This window comes from Otolemur garnettii, unplaced genomic scaffold, assembly GCF_000181295.1.
Source record: "Otolemur garnettii isolate 467f Iridium unplaced genomic scaffold, OtoGar3 scaffold00035, whole genome shotgun sequence".
NCBI classification, from domain to species: domain Eukaryota; kingdom Metazoa; phylum Chordata; class Mammalia; order Primates; family Galagidae; genus Otolemur; species Otolemur garnettii.
This window is the reverse complement of record NW_003852430.1, coordinates 8879641-8895123: the sequence shown is the minus strand read 5'-3', so window position 1 is coordinate 8895123 and position 15483 is coordinate 8879641. Positions and strand designations below refer to the sequence as shown.

At 35.0% G+C, this 15483-nt stretch overlaps 1 protein-coding gene across 1 annotated transcript in view; it reads left to right on the top strand.

The window, feature by feature from the left end:
- Positions 1-15483, top strand: part of EYS (eyes shut homolog (Drosophila)) — a 1547934-nt gene that overhangs the window by 1004553 nt on the left and 527898 nt on the right. Inside the window, exon 28 of the mRNA XM_012805052.1 lies at positions 4342-4492. Coding sequence (XP_012660506.1) covers positions 4342-4492 — 151 coding nt within the window. The remainder of the gene's footprint in view (positions 1-4341; positions 4493-15483) is intronic.

Here is a 15483-nt window from a genome sequence, read left to right as displayed (position 1 = left end):
TTACAGACCTGATTTCGCTAATTGATTGTGTCTATTCTAAATTCACTACAAAAGGGGATAAATGCTTTGTGTGTTTGTGTATGTGTGTAAAACGTGACCATGTAGAGCAGCACATTCCAGTGCAGACTTCCAGGTGTCATTAAAATATTACTAAAATGGACTATCTGTCGGGCTATACAGCCTGAGTCAATATATTTCAAAGCAGTACTATAAAAGCATGGAATATTTTCTGAACAACCTTGATTTGAGCTAAAATTAGAATACAAAAAATAATTAGAAAGGCCCTGTATGTTCATAAGTTTGGCAACGCAAGTCTGAACAAACATTGGACCAAAGAAAAGAAATTACAAATAAAATTAAATAATAGTTTAAGCAAATAATAATGTAAAATAAAATTCATTGAATATAGCTAAATTTAAGTTTTGAAAAAAACTCAATCTTGAGAGCATATATTAGATTAAAAATGGTCAGGTCTGGCCTCTTGGTGGAACATTGTCCTGGTTTTTTGGCTCTTGCTTGGAAGTATCACAAGAAGGACAGGGGCCACAGACTGATTGTAGACAAGAAGCAATTCCACACAAACAGCTTTTATTGCAGAAAAGACGGAAGCTATAGAAAGCAAAAATACATTCTAGAGAGAGGAATGGTAGGTCTCCAAGACTGGAGAAATGTGCTAAGGATTCCCCAGGGGCTTCCTTTCATTGGCAGGTCTGGCAAAGGGCTTACAGAGAGTGTGGGATGTTAGCAGATGATGTACATGATTGACAAGTGTTCTGCGTTTTCCTGCCATCCCTTCTCCTGATTGGTCCCCATCTTCTGGCCCTAGGAACCGCCCTCCTGGCCTGCATCTACCACTTGCAGATGTGGGGCCCAGTTAATGTGAGAGCGAGTGAGTTAAGCCCTGTGAAAGTTGAAGGAAATAAATCATAGAGATAAGAGCAGAAGTTAATGGAGTAGTAAAAAAGTAGAGAACAGAGACTATCAATAATGCCAAAAGTATGCTTTTTTTGAAATTGACTTCTCTCTGCCAGTGTTGATCTATGAAACAAATAAAATAAGAAAAGACAAAAACAATCAACCTCATAGAAAAAGGCAGACATTGTGAAAGTTCCAACACCAAAAATATATAATAAAAGGAAATTATAAAACAGTTTCTGCCAATAGCTTTGAAAATTTAGATTAGAGGAATAATTCCTAGAAAAAATACAGTGTGAAAAATGACATCATATATAGATAATATAGTAAATACATTGAATTAAGTGCATTATATATATACTACCTCTTCAAGAAAACCCCCCAAAACATTCTCAGGCTAGCTGGCTATCCTAGTGAATTCTATCATCCATGAAAGGTAGCTACAACATCAAGATAACACAATCTTTTTGAAATAATGTTTATGAACAGCATAAACTGGATAAGAAAAGTTTACCAAAGCAGTACAGGAACAGAATTGGAAGGCCCATCATGTATATATACATATATACCCACAACATGTATGTAGAAATTCCTTAAAATATAGAAAAGTGAATCTGGTGTTATATAAGAAAGGTGTACATCATGACCAAGTTAGACTTAAAAAACCAGCCAACATCATCCACCACAATTAAGAGAGTTGGAAACTAGTGCTCATGCGCTGCTGTATTATTTGATTCAATGACGTGTGCAAACAGTATTTTTATTGACGTACCTTCTTGACAATGCCATTGAATGTCTCAAATGCACCTTAAATTTTTTAAAAGAAGAGAAAACCAAGAGAAGAGAATATTCAATAATCTGAAACAAAAAAAACTGAGCAAAGTAACAGGGTTTATCTCAACTTACAAAGCTTGAGTATTATAGGCAATGTAGTATTGGTACAAAGGTAAGAAATGGGGAGTAATGAAAGAGAAAGAGAGCCCGGGGGAAAACCACACACTTACCCCCTCAGCCAAAACCACACTGAGGGGAAGAACGGAGGTAGGAGAACTTACTCTACTGGGTATTAAAAACTGAGAGTAGAGTAGAATGTGAACGTTTTAAAACAATAACTGAGAAAATGTCATGAAGGCTGTGTTGACCAGTTTGATGGAAGTATTTCAGATTGCATGTGAAAACCCCACACTGTACCCCAGAAGTGCATTAATGTACATAGTTACCATTCAATAAAAAAAAAATTTAAAAAAACTGTATTTTTAGAATAAGTTTTAAGACAGTGATGTATTGGTATAAAGGTAAAGAAATATTGAGCAATGGAACAGAGGAGAGAGTCTAGAAACAGATCAACATTTTAGACATGATTTATGACAGAAGTAACAGTTCAGAACAGGGGAGAACCGATAGGTTTTTGTACACTTACATGACCGAGTCAATTGGATTTCCATAAGGAAAAAATAAAATTGACACATACCAGTGACTATATGAACAATCAATATCAGATGGATTGTGGATCTAAATGTCAATAGTAAAGGACATTTTTTAAATGGAATAAAGGAAATTCCTCGGCTGCCCCGGAACAAGTATCCTTGTACGTCACTCAAATAAACTTGTCATACTTGCCAAAAAAAAGGAACAGATTGGGGATGAGAGCAATTAAGAGAGTTATTAAACACTAATCGCTGAGTCCAAGATTGATCAATGGATGCAAATTAAAATTTAAAGCTTCTGATGATTAAAAGACACTATTACAAAAGTAAAAATGTCAGACACTAAAAGGACAAATAAAATTCTCACAGTGTCAAATCAGTAGAGCATGTCTCAAACACAGAGAGAACTTTAAGTATTTTTTTCTTAAACAGAAATGCACCTAGATGTGCACCAAATAATATGCACAGACACGTTATAGTAACCTTACTGGCAGTAAGCTCCAAATTGAAAACATTCCAGTGTATACCAACATTAGAATAACTTGTGGAATATCCATTGATAGGCCTTGAAAACTAGCACACTACTGTTAAATTCAACAACAAAGTTGAAAATTGAAAACACAATATCGAATGAAGAAGGAGAGGTTGTATGTACGTGTGTATGTGTGTCTGTGCACGTGCCTGCATGTTGGGGTGGAGAGGCCTGGCTCGTAGTTTTACACCTTTTGACCAAGGTAGTGGTTACTTGGAAATGTTCACAATATAATATTTCACAGAACTTTACTGTTCACTCTCTTCATTAGGTATGCTGTAATTCAATAAACAGTTTATCTCACATATTCATAGTAAGGAATGACACTGATAGGTGGATGCTATGTGGGTATCTATCTTTAAAAGGATTATGATGAAGGTTACTTGCAGGGGTGTCCAACCTCTTGACTTCTCCACATCACATTGAAAGAAGAAGAGTTATCTTGGGCCACACATTGAAAACACAAACACTCACAAAAGCTATTGAGCTAAACAATAAAAGTAAAAAAAAGGTCTGTGCGTAATTTTCATGATATTTGCCATCACAGATAAGCAAAAAAGTACACACAGAATCCACATGTGGCCCATAGGCCAGTGGTTGGACACCCCGCATGGATCACCAAGATTTTCTCTGTAAGGGCTAGATAGTAAATATTGGGGGCCTTTTGGGAATTAGAGTCTTATTGTCATTACTTAAATCTGCCATGAAAGCAGCTGTAGATTATGTATGAAGAAAGATGTGTCAGTGATCCAATTAAATTGTATTTACTAAGAAGTGGCAGGCGAGATTTGCCCCAGGGGTGTAATTTACCAATCCATGGATTCAATGATTAGTTAAACATATGGCTGGAGTAAATGAGACATGCACATCCACGTGTTGGGGCACTGTTGAAGTATTTTGTCTTTCTCATTTTTCTAAAAATAAAAAAATGGGCATATGGAAATTATTATTCTAAGTCTCCTAATTAAGTTATATTTGATGTATTATTCCTTTATTTTTACATGCTTTACTTCTTAGTATGGTTAATATTTCTATAACTAATCAGTTTCTGGAATATTTCTGTTTACCCCCTAAAGATACTGTAGGCTGTATAGCCACATTTCAGATTTAAGTCTAATCTGTTTTAATATTTTTTACTCATACAGAAAATTCAACAGTGAAGTGGGATATTATACTCAAACATCATTTCTGTTACTGTTAAGAAAGATCTGCTCATCACCAGGATTTATTTATTTCATTGATTGCTACAATTTGTTGTTTTATCAAAATTTAACTTTCCTTTTATGTACTAACCACATTAAGGGTTTCTAATTTAGAACAGATTAATCTACTTCTGCATTGTGGGTTTTATGTTGAGATAATCTATTTCCTTAAATTCTTCTTTTAGTAATAGCTTAATTAATTGGTCAGAAAAATTTTTATACTACACATACAAAAACCATAAATTTCCTTTCTAAATGGTTTCAGGCAAGAATTGGATCCATGTCGAGCTGAACTGAATATTCTAGGGAGGAGTATAAAAACAAGTGCAGTTATCAGTCAGAGATCTGAAAAACCCATGACGACATCAGGATCTGTTTTTATAGGTGGATTTCCAGACCTTCATGGGGAAAACCAGGTATTTCTATTGACTTTTTAAAAATATTAACTATGTAATTGTACTGAAAAACGAAAACTCAGTTTAGAAAAGATTTCAGAAAAAAAAAAGTTTGGGAGCAATTATACCAAGAATGCACATATTTTTATCTGTCAGGCTAATGTATACTAGAAGTTACTATTCTCATTAAACAGAGTTGCTCTAATCTCAGTACTATTTTTTATTTATAACTATAGTGTGTATATTAGATTTCCTGATAATATTCAGCATATTAGCTTTTGCACACCCCTAAGCTAGTCATTCTCACTGGATATGTGAGTGGGTTGGCTTAATAACACACAAGAAATATGATTTTAGAAATGGAACTGGAAGAACACCCCACTCTCTGTTTCATGTAAGATTACTCTTACCGTAGGAAACTGTCTCTCCAGAGATTTGCGTGCATGCCAGCCCACTTTACATTTCCATTTAAATAATTAGCTTACTGTTTTCCTTATTAAGCCATATTTTAAGATAATGGCTTGAATGCTAGCAAATGCTATTATTTGGTTCCATTTTGTGCTATTGCGGAGAATGGCTTTACAAATTTAAGTATGTTTTCTAAGTATACCAACAGCTTATTACCTTTATGAATCTTTTCTCTTATTATATTTACCACTGTATTATAATGTTTTTGAATATACCATGTTTATATTATTGCAAATACAAAATGCTATTATTTTAAAGTCCCACAGGTAATACAAATTGATATAAACCTACTTACTATAAGTATCCTAACTGTGGTGTATATAAGATTAAAAAAATGTAAAGGCTAATATACATAAATAACAAAATTTACTTGTACATGTAGTGTGATACGTATCCCTATAATGAAATAAGGAACTTCTCTATCTGTCACCAGGAAGAAATGAAAAAATTCTATATCTGAAAACACTGAAGAAATGACTCTAGGTTCAGATGTACTGTATTAGCAGTAAAAGCAGAGGCGTTGATAAACAGACTATTGTGACTTCTTCTATAATATTAATACACTTTTTTGGCTTTTCCTAGATAAATCAACCTATAAGCTCCCTAAGAGTAGAAAATATATTTTATTTACTTTTCTATACACCAAGGAAAGGAAAGTTTCTGTCACACAGTTTGAACTTGATGAACAGTTTTTAAATGGTAATCTTAGTTAAAGAATGGATGGAAAGACTCTAAGACCTTACATAAAATATCCTTTAGCCGTTTGCATCTGGGTTGAACTGTTATTTCATAGATATGGATGCATTTTCCTAAGTAAAAGAGAGGTTTTCATGTAGAGGTTTTCTATGAGACTATGTCAAGACTTAAGAGCTATCCTTGTATATAAATATAGTTAAATATTTCCTCTTTTATAAATATTAATGATATATATACTCAACATAAAAAAAATAGAAAAGGATAGTTCCTGGCAAGTAAAGGAGTTTTTAATGAGGCAGAGATTTGAGGGAAGATCAAGTGTCTGCCTTGTAAATAATATGTGGGCTATTCTTCCAGACAGAAATGATATCACACACACTCAGGCTTAGGTCATGGAAGGGTCTGAAGGAGGAAGAGGGGAATGTAGAAATAACTCATTATTGTGGCGACGTGGAGTTTGATATGAAGTGAGCAGGAGGAAAAGCTGAATAGGTGAGCAGGAGCCACAACATAAGGGATTCTAGATAAAATGCAAAATAGTAGAGACTTCTATGTTGGTACCTAAGAGAGCCATTTAAGAAGTTTGAATAGCAAGTGGCATTATGCTGTTTTCATTCTGAAGTATAGAACTGGAGGGATTTCGACTGTAGAGTACAAATGAGTAAAGTTAGGTCAGAGCAATATTAAACAAGACATGATGGAGCAATAGGGTAGGAGGATAACTATGAACCCTACTGAACTTAAGGATGATTATAGGTAAGAAGATATAAAATTAGGAATTTGAATGACAGGTTAGCTTACATGATGAGAGAATTTATTGTGCCACTCTTAAAACGAAGAGCATAGTGTTCCTTATAGGAAAAATGGCAGATTTATGATTGCATTTGAATTATTTTGGGTAGGGGTGATTTTCAAATATTCAACAACTGGTTTCTCCTCGCCACTAATCAATCCTTCCATTATGTCAGTACATATATCCAATGCATTCCTGCTGAATATCAATCTTATCAGTAGGACGTTATGATACAGAAGAAGTCATTTGAAATTTGGTCCTTGAGAAAGAAAGCTGGAATATATGACTGTGGGATTCTCTACATAGGAGACAGTGGAAACCATAACCATTGACTGAATGGATTTTGTATATCAGGAGAAAAGAGGGCTGAGAACTGGGGATCAGCAATCAAGGACTGGGCTAAGAAAGAGGTGCTCACAGAGGTGGTTAACGATTCCAGGCTAGCAGTAGACAATGGAATAAAAAAGTCCCAAAGACCAATGGTGCAGAGACTTTCCAAAAGGAACATCTATCTGTTCAACACCAATGCTACAAAAGGTCACCCACCAGACTTAGGAGAACAATAAGAACAGAAACCAGCTGTAATATTATGAGGAAGAATAAATGGAGTGGGAGAAGCAGGAGAGTGATGATAGGCTATTTTTTCTACAAGCTTATTAATAAAAGAGAGAGAGAGAGAGAGAGGTTATTATATAGGCCATGACAGAGTGTTAAAGTTGCAGAGATGTGAAATAATAATTGATTATACTTCTAAAGACTTTTCCTCCAAAACCTTTCCTGAAAGGATTGTCATTTATGAAATGACAATTACCTCCTCCAAAACCTTTCCTGAAAGGATTGTAATTTACAAAAGGATTACCTCCCTAAAACTGTGGTATCCATCCTATAAGGTACGGAAACTAGACTCTTTTCATCAGATTTAGAGGGACATTCAGTGGGCACCAATGAAGTTACCTTGAAATTAAAGAGGAAGCCAGCTAAGCGAGTTTTCCCTTCTTGTTAAATGTGCTGTTTGAAAGATTTTATGTCAGCCCCTTATTGATTTTTTATTCTTTTCTTATCCTATTAGAGTGTCACAGTAACTGTGTGTGTGTATACGAGAATGTGTTAGTGGGACTTACACTTCTATTGCTATGTGCAAAGTGATTGATGCAGGCAAACTACACAGTGTATCCAGATGATAATGCTTAAAGAGCAACCTTGTGATGGATCAGGGAAAACGATAGGAAAACCAACTTGTGGAACTTGGTTCTGTGCAGTGCAACCCCTTGAATAACTAAGTATCCTGCAGGCTCTAACTATCTAATTATTGTGTTCTGATTAAGAGCTGCTGTTTAAGCACAGTGGGTTGTTAGTGCTCAGAAAATTAAAAACAACAGGTTTGCAGAGTAAAACATTAAGGAAAAGAACTATAGTTGGTTCCTTGAGCCCCAAAGTGCTAAGTTCCATTTATCCTCTCACCTCTAAGTTTCTAATAATGTTTTTCTGAACTGACCAAAGTCCCTCCACATGACCAGTGTCGCTAATCCAAAGCCGATGTACTGACAGGTTGTTTAATGCTTCCCTTAACAAAATCACACAGAGCTCAGTATGTGAGGAGAGAATGAAACAGTTAGGCACTTTCAATTTTGTGCCTGGAGTGTGAAAAACTCTGCTTCCCTTGATGACCGTAAGTGATGATAGCTTTTAAGGTACAAGAGTAAACTCCCCCTCTCTGATGCTAGGAAAACACTTTCCTCGGTAGTTCTGTAATTGCTTACACTTTTCAATGCATAGATTCTCACATTGGGGTCCAAGTTACTTAAAGACGCTAAGTTTTAATCCCTAAGAAATGCAGACCATTTACACTGGCACTAGCCAGTCTCTTTGCTTAAATAAATGAGGAAATAAAATTATCATGGAAATAAAAGAATATTATTGTTAATCCATTAGCAGTTTTTTTTTTTTTTAACACAGAAATTGATAATACAAGTTCTGGTAAGGTTCTTTCTTTCTGAATGCAAGCTGGTCACTAAGATAAAAGATAATGCATAATGGCATATGCTATTGAATTGGACTGGAATATTTGAAGAATTAGTGACTCACTTGAGAATCTAAACATTCTCCTTAATTTTTAATTTAATTGTAAATTGCAGTGTGATACAATTCAATAATTTTTTAAATATTCAATGACTCCATGTAGAAATAAGAATACTTTGGTAAAGCAAATAAGTAGAATCTACCTTACGTATGTTCAAGACATTGATTTACAAAACCAATAATTCCTTTGCTACATATTCATTCACATTTATGAAAAGGCCTATGAGTCATTAGCTATAAAAACCTTTAGCCAAAATAGATTATAATACTATTAATAGTCTTAAACACGAAGACAAAAGTCCTTTGAAGAATTTGCGATAGACTGCCGAAGAACAAATGGAAAAATCACCTGACTGATCTGTGATTCACTTTCTTTACACATTGGTCATTTATTTTACTCATCACAGCCCATCCTCAGTTTAGAGAGGTTGTATGTATCCAGTGACACCTCAGTAAACGTGTATACAACAGACGATTACAGGATGCCTTTCAACCTTTCAAACTCTTCAAAGACATTTGTTATATAGATGCAACACGATCAGAAATAAAATACACTTGAAAAAATCAAGAAAGGTGAAAGCATTCAACACTTTTAGGTTCAATCAATTATGAAAAAAAAGTTGATTTTTACCCTGTCCTCATTTTCTGTCAAGCTAATCTTAATAGAAGTCTGCTCACTAGGCGTTTGTAAAGCTTGCTCACTGGTAAGCAAAACCCCACCTCTCTAATGAACATAAACAAAATAACAGAGACATCAAGGTTTTACTGCAACATTTCAAAATTCAGTGCTGCTTCTGGAAGTTATGTCATGAGTCATGAGTCACTCATTCATTTCTTCCTGTGGTCACCTGCTGGACTGGCATAATCTGGGCTCTTCAACATTTGGTGTCTTTTCTGCCATCAATAGCACTTAATCATAGGTGAACAAATTAACACAATCGGAATTATTCTCCACTCCTTATACATATAAGGATCACTCTTATTTAATTCCCATGTGAGAATCTGCCTTTGTTAGTCAACCAATAATCCACTGTGGACTCTGGGCCTCAGTCCCTGGTGCCCCAGAAACTGCAAACGCATAGTTAAAGTCTGTGATCTTCCCCCTTCACACATCAACATGAATACATTTCCAAAAGCTTCATGCAGATGGGGAAAAGGAGGGTCACGAATGAATATCCACATCATATTAATTCCCCAGATAGAAGAATCTAAGCAATATGTATCTTTGAAATACATACATCTGTGTTTGATAGATTATAAAGAAAGCAGGGACTAATAAACTCTGAAATCAGTACAGGGATTATTAGGTAAGGATGGAGAAGAGGTCAAAAAGGAATTTTCAGGGCTCAGAGCAGGTCTCAAAGTTGCTCATTATGTCTCACACTAGCGAGGTAGAAAGCAGCTGTGTATTCATCTTACTGGTCTTTAAAATATTCACCTCCATTCTTTATATGTGTGTGCATATCCACATGTGGGTTTCATACACACAGCATGTGAGTTGTAAGGTACGTTTTTAAAAAGTGCCTGTGTTACAGTAATCAGTGTTACAATCATGTGGTAGACAGCAATTGAGGGAACAGAAAGCAAATTTACTAGATTCATACTAATAATTATGTGAAATTAATTATTCTATCTTCAATTTCATTTGCATTATGGTTTTGTTTCCATTTGATTTCTTAATTTGTTCATGTTTTATAGTTTTGTGAAGCAATAAATAGGAATTTGGATCTGACTTTATGTTTTCCCATAAAATGTGTCTACAGTAGAATGTTTACTGAAATTCCTTGAGTTAATGTGGAAGAATCCGGAATCATTGTTCTTTGGAAATGAGTATGGACTCAGCTTTGGGCAATGTTAGCAGTGACTTTAACAGCATTGCGGCTGTAAATGAGAAGAGAACAGACAGAGGTCGTGTGGTTTCTTAAGGCAATTACACAGGCTGTGATCACTGACTAAGTTCCCAAACACAAATGAACATGTTTAGATTCATTCTATAAGTTCTTGTCTAAAATACATTGTTATTAAGCATACTCCATAGCTTTTTGATACTCAAGCCAAACTTTTTTTCTTTTTTTGCCCTAAAAGAGAAAGATGTCTATAATGCAAGGCTTTCTAACCTCTTCTGAAATTAAAAAAAAAAAAAAGGTGCAAATGGGCAGATATTGCTATGTGCTGGAAAAAATATATGTTTTTACACATTTGTATTATATTTTCAGAAACAGTTCAGATTTGTTGAAAATAATGCCAGACTTGAAATGAGGACATCTGATTTTTAATAATATCTCTCCCCCAAAATAATGAGTTTCCTGATGTTCTTAACTGTTGCTTCAAATCTCTGTGCCTCAAGTTACTTTTCCATAAGTGATGAAGTTGTACATTTTGAAGTATATTTCAGTTCAAGATGATTGTAAGTGTGTGTGGTGTCTGTGTATGAATTGCACAGACATTCTTTGCGTTAAGATACTTTTCTGGTAACAAATTCTGTTATATTCTGCTCACCTGGGATCACCTCACTTCTCTGTGTTATCCCTGAGGACATCCCTTGAGAGACTCCCATCTGGTGTTCCTTCTGTTCCTGTCCAAATTTTCATTTAATTTTAAAAGGTCTCGAAGAGTTCTTGTTTTAAAACTAACAAACAAATCAACAAAACCCCATAATAACACATCTCAGGACTGTAGCTTAAACTGTGAAAAAAAAAAAAATACAGAAGGAAATGAGAAAAAAATAAATATATTAATTATTTCCCTGTGTTAATAGATTTATTAAAATCAAAATTCTTGCAATATTCCCTTGCAAATGGTTAGGAAAAAAGTGGACAAAGTAAAGTAGTAAGTAATCTAGTTTATATTAGTTAGGGATTCTAGTATTACAGATCACAATTTCAAAACCCTATTTAATTTTGCAGCATAATCTATATAACCCAACAGCAAGTACAATAAAATCAATTTTCAGCTTAAGTGCTTTGGGGCTGTTAATTTGTGAGGGAGTTTCTAGTGAAATTTAAGGACTTAAGGCTAATTTAGCCAATGTCTAAAGAACAGAACCCCCAGGTGAATGATCTCACATAAGAAAATCGTAATGTAAAATTTAAGGAGGCTGAGAATTGGGAAAAGAAGTGGAGCGTGAATTCAGAGACTTTGCAGCATAATCCATAAAAACGAAATTAAAGTACTTCACAAAGTCAATTGTAAAATGTTACATAATTTGAAGTTATTCAAACTGCCTTTACCAGTAACCTCACTGTCTCCTATAGAGGCAGAAATGGAGCCATGTCTAGTTATACAGATGATAATTAAGAGCCAACCCTTCAATCACTAAGATTTGATCAACTTACTATTTTTGAGATATGCTCCATTTTTTTCCACTATGACATAAGATAGTACTTTCTTAAGAACTCAGCAATGTCACCAGTACTAAGTCAGAAGGGGCAGTAGGGATCCAGGAAAAAGAATCAAATATCTGGAGCTGGAAGTCCTCCTTCCGCAGTTCACCGCCATGGCCAAGGGCAAGCTGCTATCCTTGTTTGGTCTTTACCCTCTCCTGCAGGTCTCTACTCCTGAGATATTATCTTTTAGCCTTTACTACTATTTCATATTTCCCTCCAACATTATTATTTTACTCTATCTTCTGATAAATAAACGTAATAAACTCCTTTCGAAGTGATGACTAGTTCTATGTATTTAATTCTGGAAATAGTAGTTTAGAAATAAATTGGGAAGCACAAAAATGGATGTTCATGCTATGAAAGGTTTGATCTTGGTTCTTATGCTAAATCATTTCTTAAATTAAAATAATCATTCTGGTTTGTGAAAATGCTCATCATATGTTTCTTTCTTATATCCCTTATAAAAGTGGATTTATGAATAGGCAGCCTGCTGGAATTTAAAGCAGTGTAACTTGTCTACCTTTCCATAATACGAAACCAAAACTTATTTTCTGTACTTCCGTAAAAACTTGTTCTTCATTTTCACTGTTATCTATTGACTGTTCCTCAGTCTTGGACACCTGACCCATTCACGAGTCACCACATAATATACATAAATGGACATTCATTCACCCATTTATTTAACAAATAAGCAAACATTCTGTAACCTGTGAGTTGCCTTTTTTATTTTTCTAGGATCTGCTCTAAATTTATTACAAAATTAACTCATTTAATCCTTATATTAAGTGCCTTATAATAGGTGCTTATCCATATCTTTTTTTATTAGATGATAACTGTGTACATTACTGCATTAATGGGGTGCAATGTGCTGATTTTATATACAATACAGAATGTTTACATCAAACTGGTCAACATATCATTCACCTCATTTATTTAATTGTTGTTTTTAGACATTGACCTGTATGCTTGCAATATGCACAGTAGGTGAGGTCCCACCGATTACCCTCCCTCCCAGCGTCCCCTCGCCCTCTTCTCTCCTTATTTCTGGGCTATAATTGTGTTATATCTTTTGTATGAAAGTGTAGGTTATTATACATTGATTTTATAATAGTATTGAGTACATTGAGTTTTTTTTCCATTCTAAAGATACTTTACTAAGAAGAATATGATCCAGCTCTATCCATGTAAACTTAAAAGAGGTAAAGGCTCCATCTTCTTTATGGCTGCATAATATTCCATGGTGTACATATACCACAATTTGTTAATTCATTTATAGTCACTTATCCATATCTTACAGCTGAGGAAATTAAAACTCAGTGAGAACAAGTAGCTTGCTCAAGATCACACCTTCAGTGGCACAATCACCACTAGGAATTTGAACCCAGTTGCCACAGCTCCGGGATCCACTATATTGTGTGATCTCACTTACTTTGGTTGTTGGACTACAAAGTAGATACTTGGCCCAATGCTTCAAGGATGGGTGGAAGTAAGATCATTTTGAAAGTTCTTCCCCCTCACAGCACACACATACAAAATTATGAAAAATACACATCTTTGTAAAATCATTGTCCTTTAATAGTAGTTAGCAGTTACTAGGCACAATACTCTTATAAACACTTCATATTTGCTATCTCATCTAATGATTTTAGTAGCTCTTAAAGTGGTTAATATTACTACTTCCATTTCATAGATAAGGGAATTGAAGCAAATCGAGGAAGAATTTCCTGAATTTAGTTACACAGTTATTTAGTAAATTCAATAACTCAGTTTGAAATGCAATTCAAAATTCATACTCATACTTTGAAATACATGTTACTGCTTCACTATAAATAAAAAAGTGAGACACCTTTCACCAAACTACATTGTTCTTGGTTTATTTTTTATTTATTTATTTATTTTTTGCAGTTTTTTTTTTTTTTTTTTTTTTTGCCAGGGCTGGGTTTGAACCCACCACCTCTGGCATATGGAACTGCAGCCTTACCCCTTTGAGCCACAGGAACTGCCCTGTTCTTGGTTTATTTTAATGGCTCACTTTTAATACAATGTCTGTTTCAAACAAAATTTTAAAAACACTTAATATTATAACTCAATAAGAAAATCTTACTATTATGTTTCTTTGTATTCAACTATCTTATGGAATCTCCTTTTAAATCAATTTATACTCTGAAAAACATCTTAGTTCATCAGTATGCATTTTGTAAACAAGATGAGAGCAGAGAAAAGGCAAAACTTTAATTATTTTTTATTTAAATATATCATTTATTAATCCAACAAATCCATCTATCTATCCATCCATCCACCCATCAATCTAGAGAGTATCTTCCGTGTGTCAGGCATTTTCTGTGTTGGAGATTCACTGATGAGCAGTAATCAGATAAGGCTCCATCTTCCTGGGTCTTCTGTGTATATGAAAATATTCACAAAGTCTATCTATGCCTTCTAAGGGTCAATACTTCTTTAAGTTGAAGTAGTGTAGCAGGTAGAGTCAAGATTAACAGTCAGGTTTCTATTCAGGGCCAATTAGGTCACAGAGCAAAATCTGAGATAGAAAATACTATATATGAAAGGAAGAAATTCAAGGAAAAAATATAGTAACTCAATTTAAAAAATAAATTTTGTTGTGTGTATTTGAGGTTTATAGTGTAACCATTTTGTATCAGTGGGTCTAAAGTGCCTGTGGGAATATCAGATTGTGACTTCTGTCCTGAGGTGAAGTGTGACCAGCTAGCTGTAGCAGGAGCGGTGAATTCTGAGTACAGAATTCTAGATCCATCTTTCAGAAAACAAAACAGCTCAAGTCCCCTCCACGTCCTCCTAGAAATTTCTGCCATTCTCAGGAGATCTCCACAGGGCTGTCAGAGAAGTTTCTAGGATGCCGTATTATTCATTGATTTCATTCTCTTCAGTTTCTTTCTTGGAAGTTTGCAAACACTAACTCTTTCCCTGGTGCTGTATTTGCCTTGGTTTCATACTCCTCTGCAGGATTGTAGTTTCATGTAGCTGTCACCACACCCCAGTGACCCTGTACCTTTAGTGTGTGTCCCTGCTCTGCCCAGACACCCCCATTTCACTGTCTGCAGGCCGGAAGCTTCTGCTGTCCTGTCTGACAGTTCCTCACTGAACCTCCCCTGACAGTGAAGTCGGAGTTAACTGCCCCGCCTCAGGATTCCACAGCAACCCGTGTTCATATCATACAACACAACCCCTTGTGTTGACTGAACCGTCTCTGTGTCTTCTCTCTGCTTCCACTATTGTACATACTTTTTAAACGATGGACTTTTAGAATTATTTTGCTTTTTAATCTCCACTGCTCTCTCTGGCTCTAGGGGCTCACACATATGTATTGAATAGAAACAAAATAGAATTTAATTTTACTTTGGATGGTGTTAATTTCTGTAGAATAGAATTGAATTTGTATGGGGCTGATTGGTAAAAATAAAATATATAGTTGCTGATACCAAGAGAGCCTCACACGGACCTGTTACCTTATGTGAGATGATGGATCATGGAAGCTCATGCAGGATGTATTTTGTTTTTAACTTTCAGATATGTCTTAGCTTTTGTCTGTCTCTTTTCCTTTGTCCTTCTCT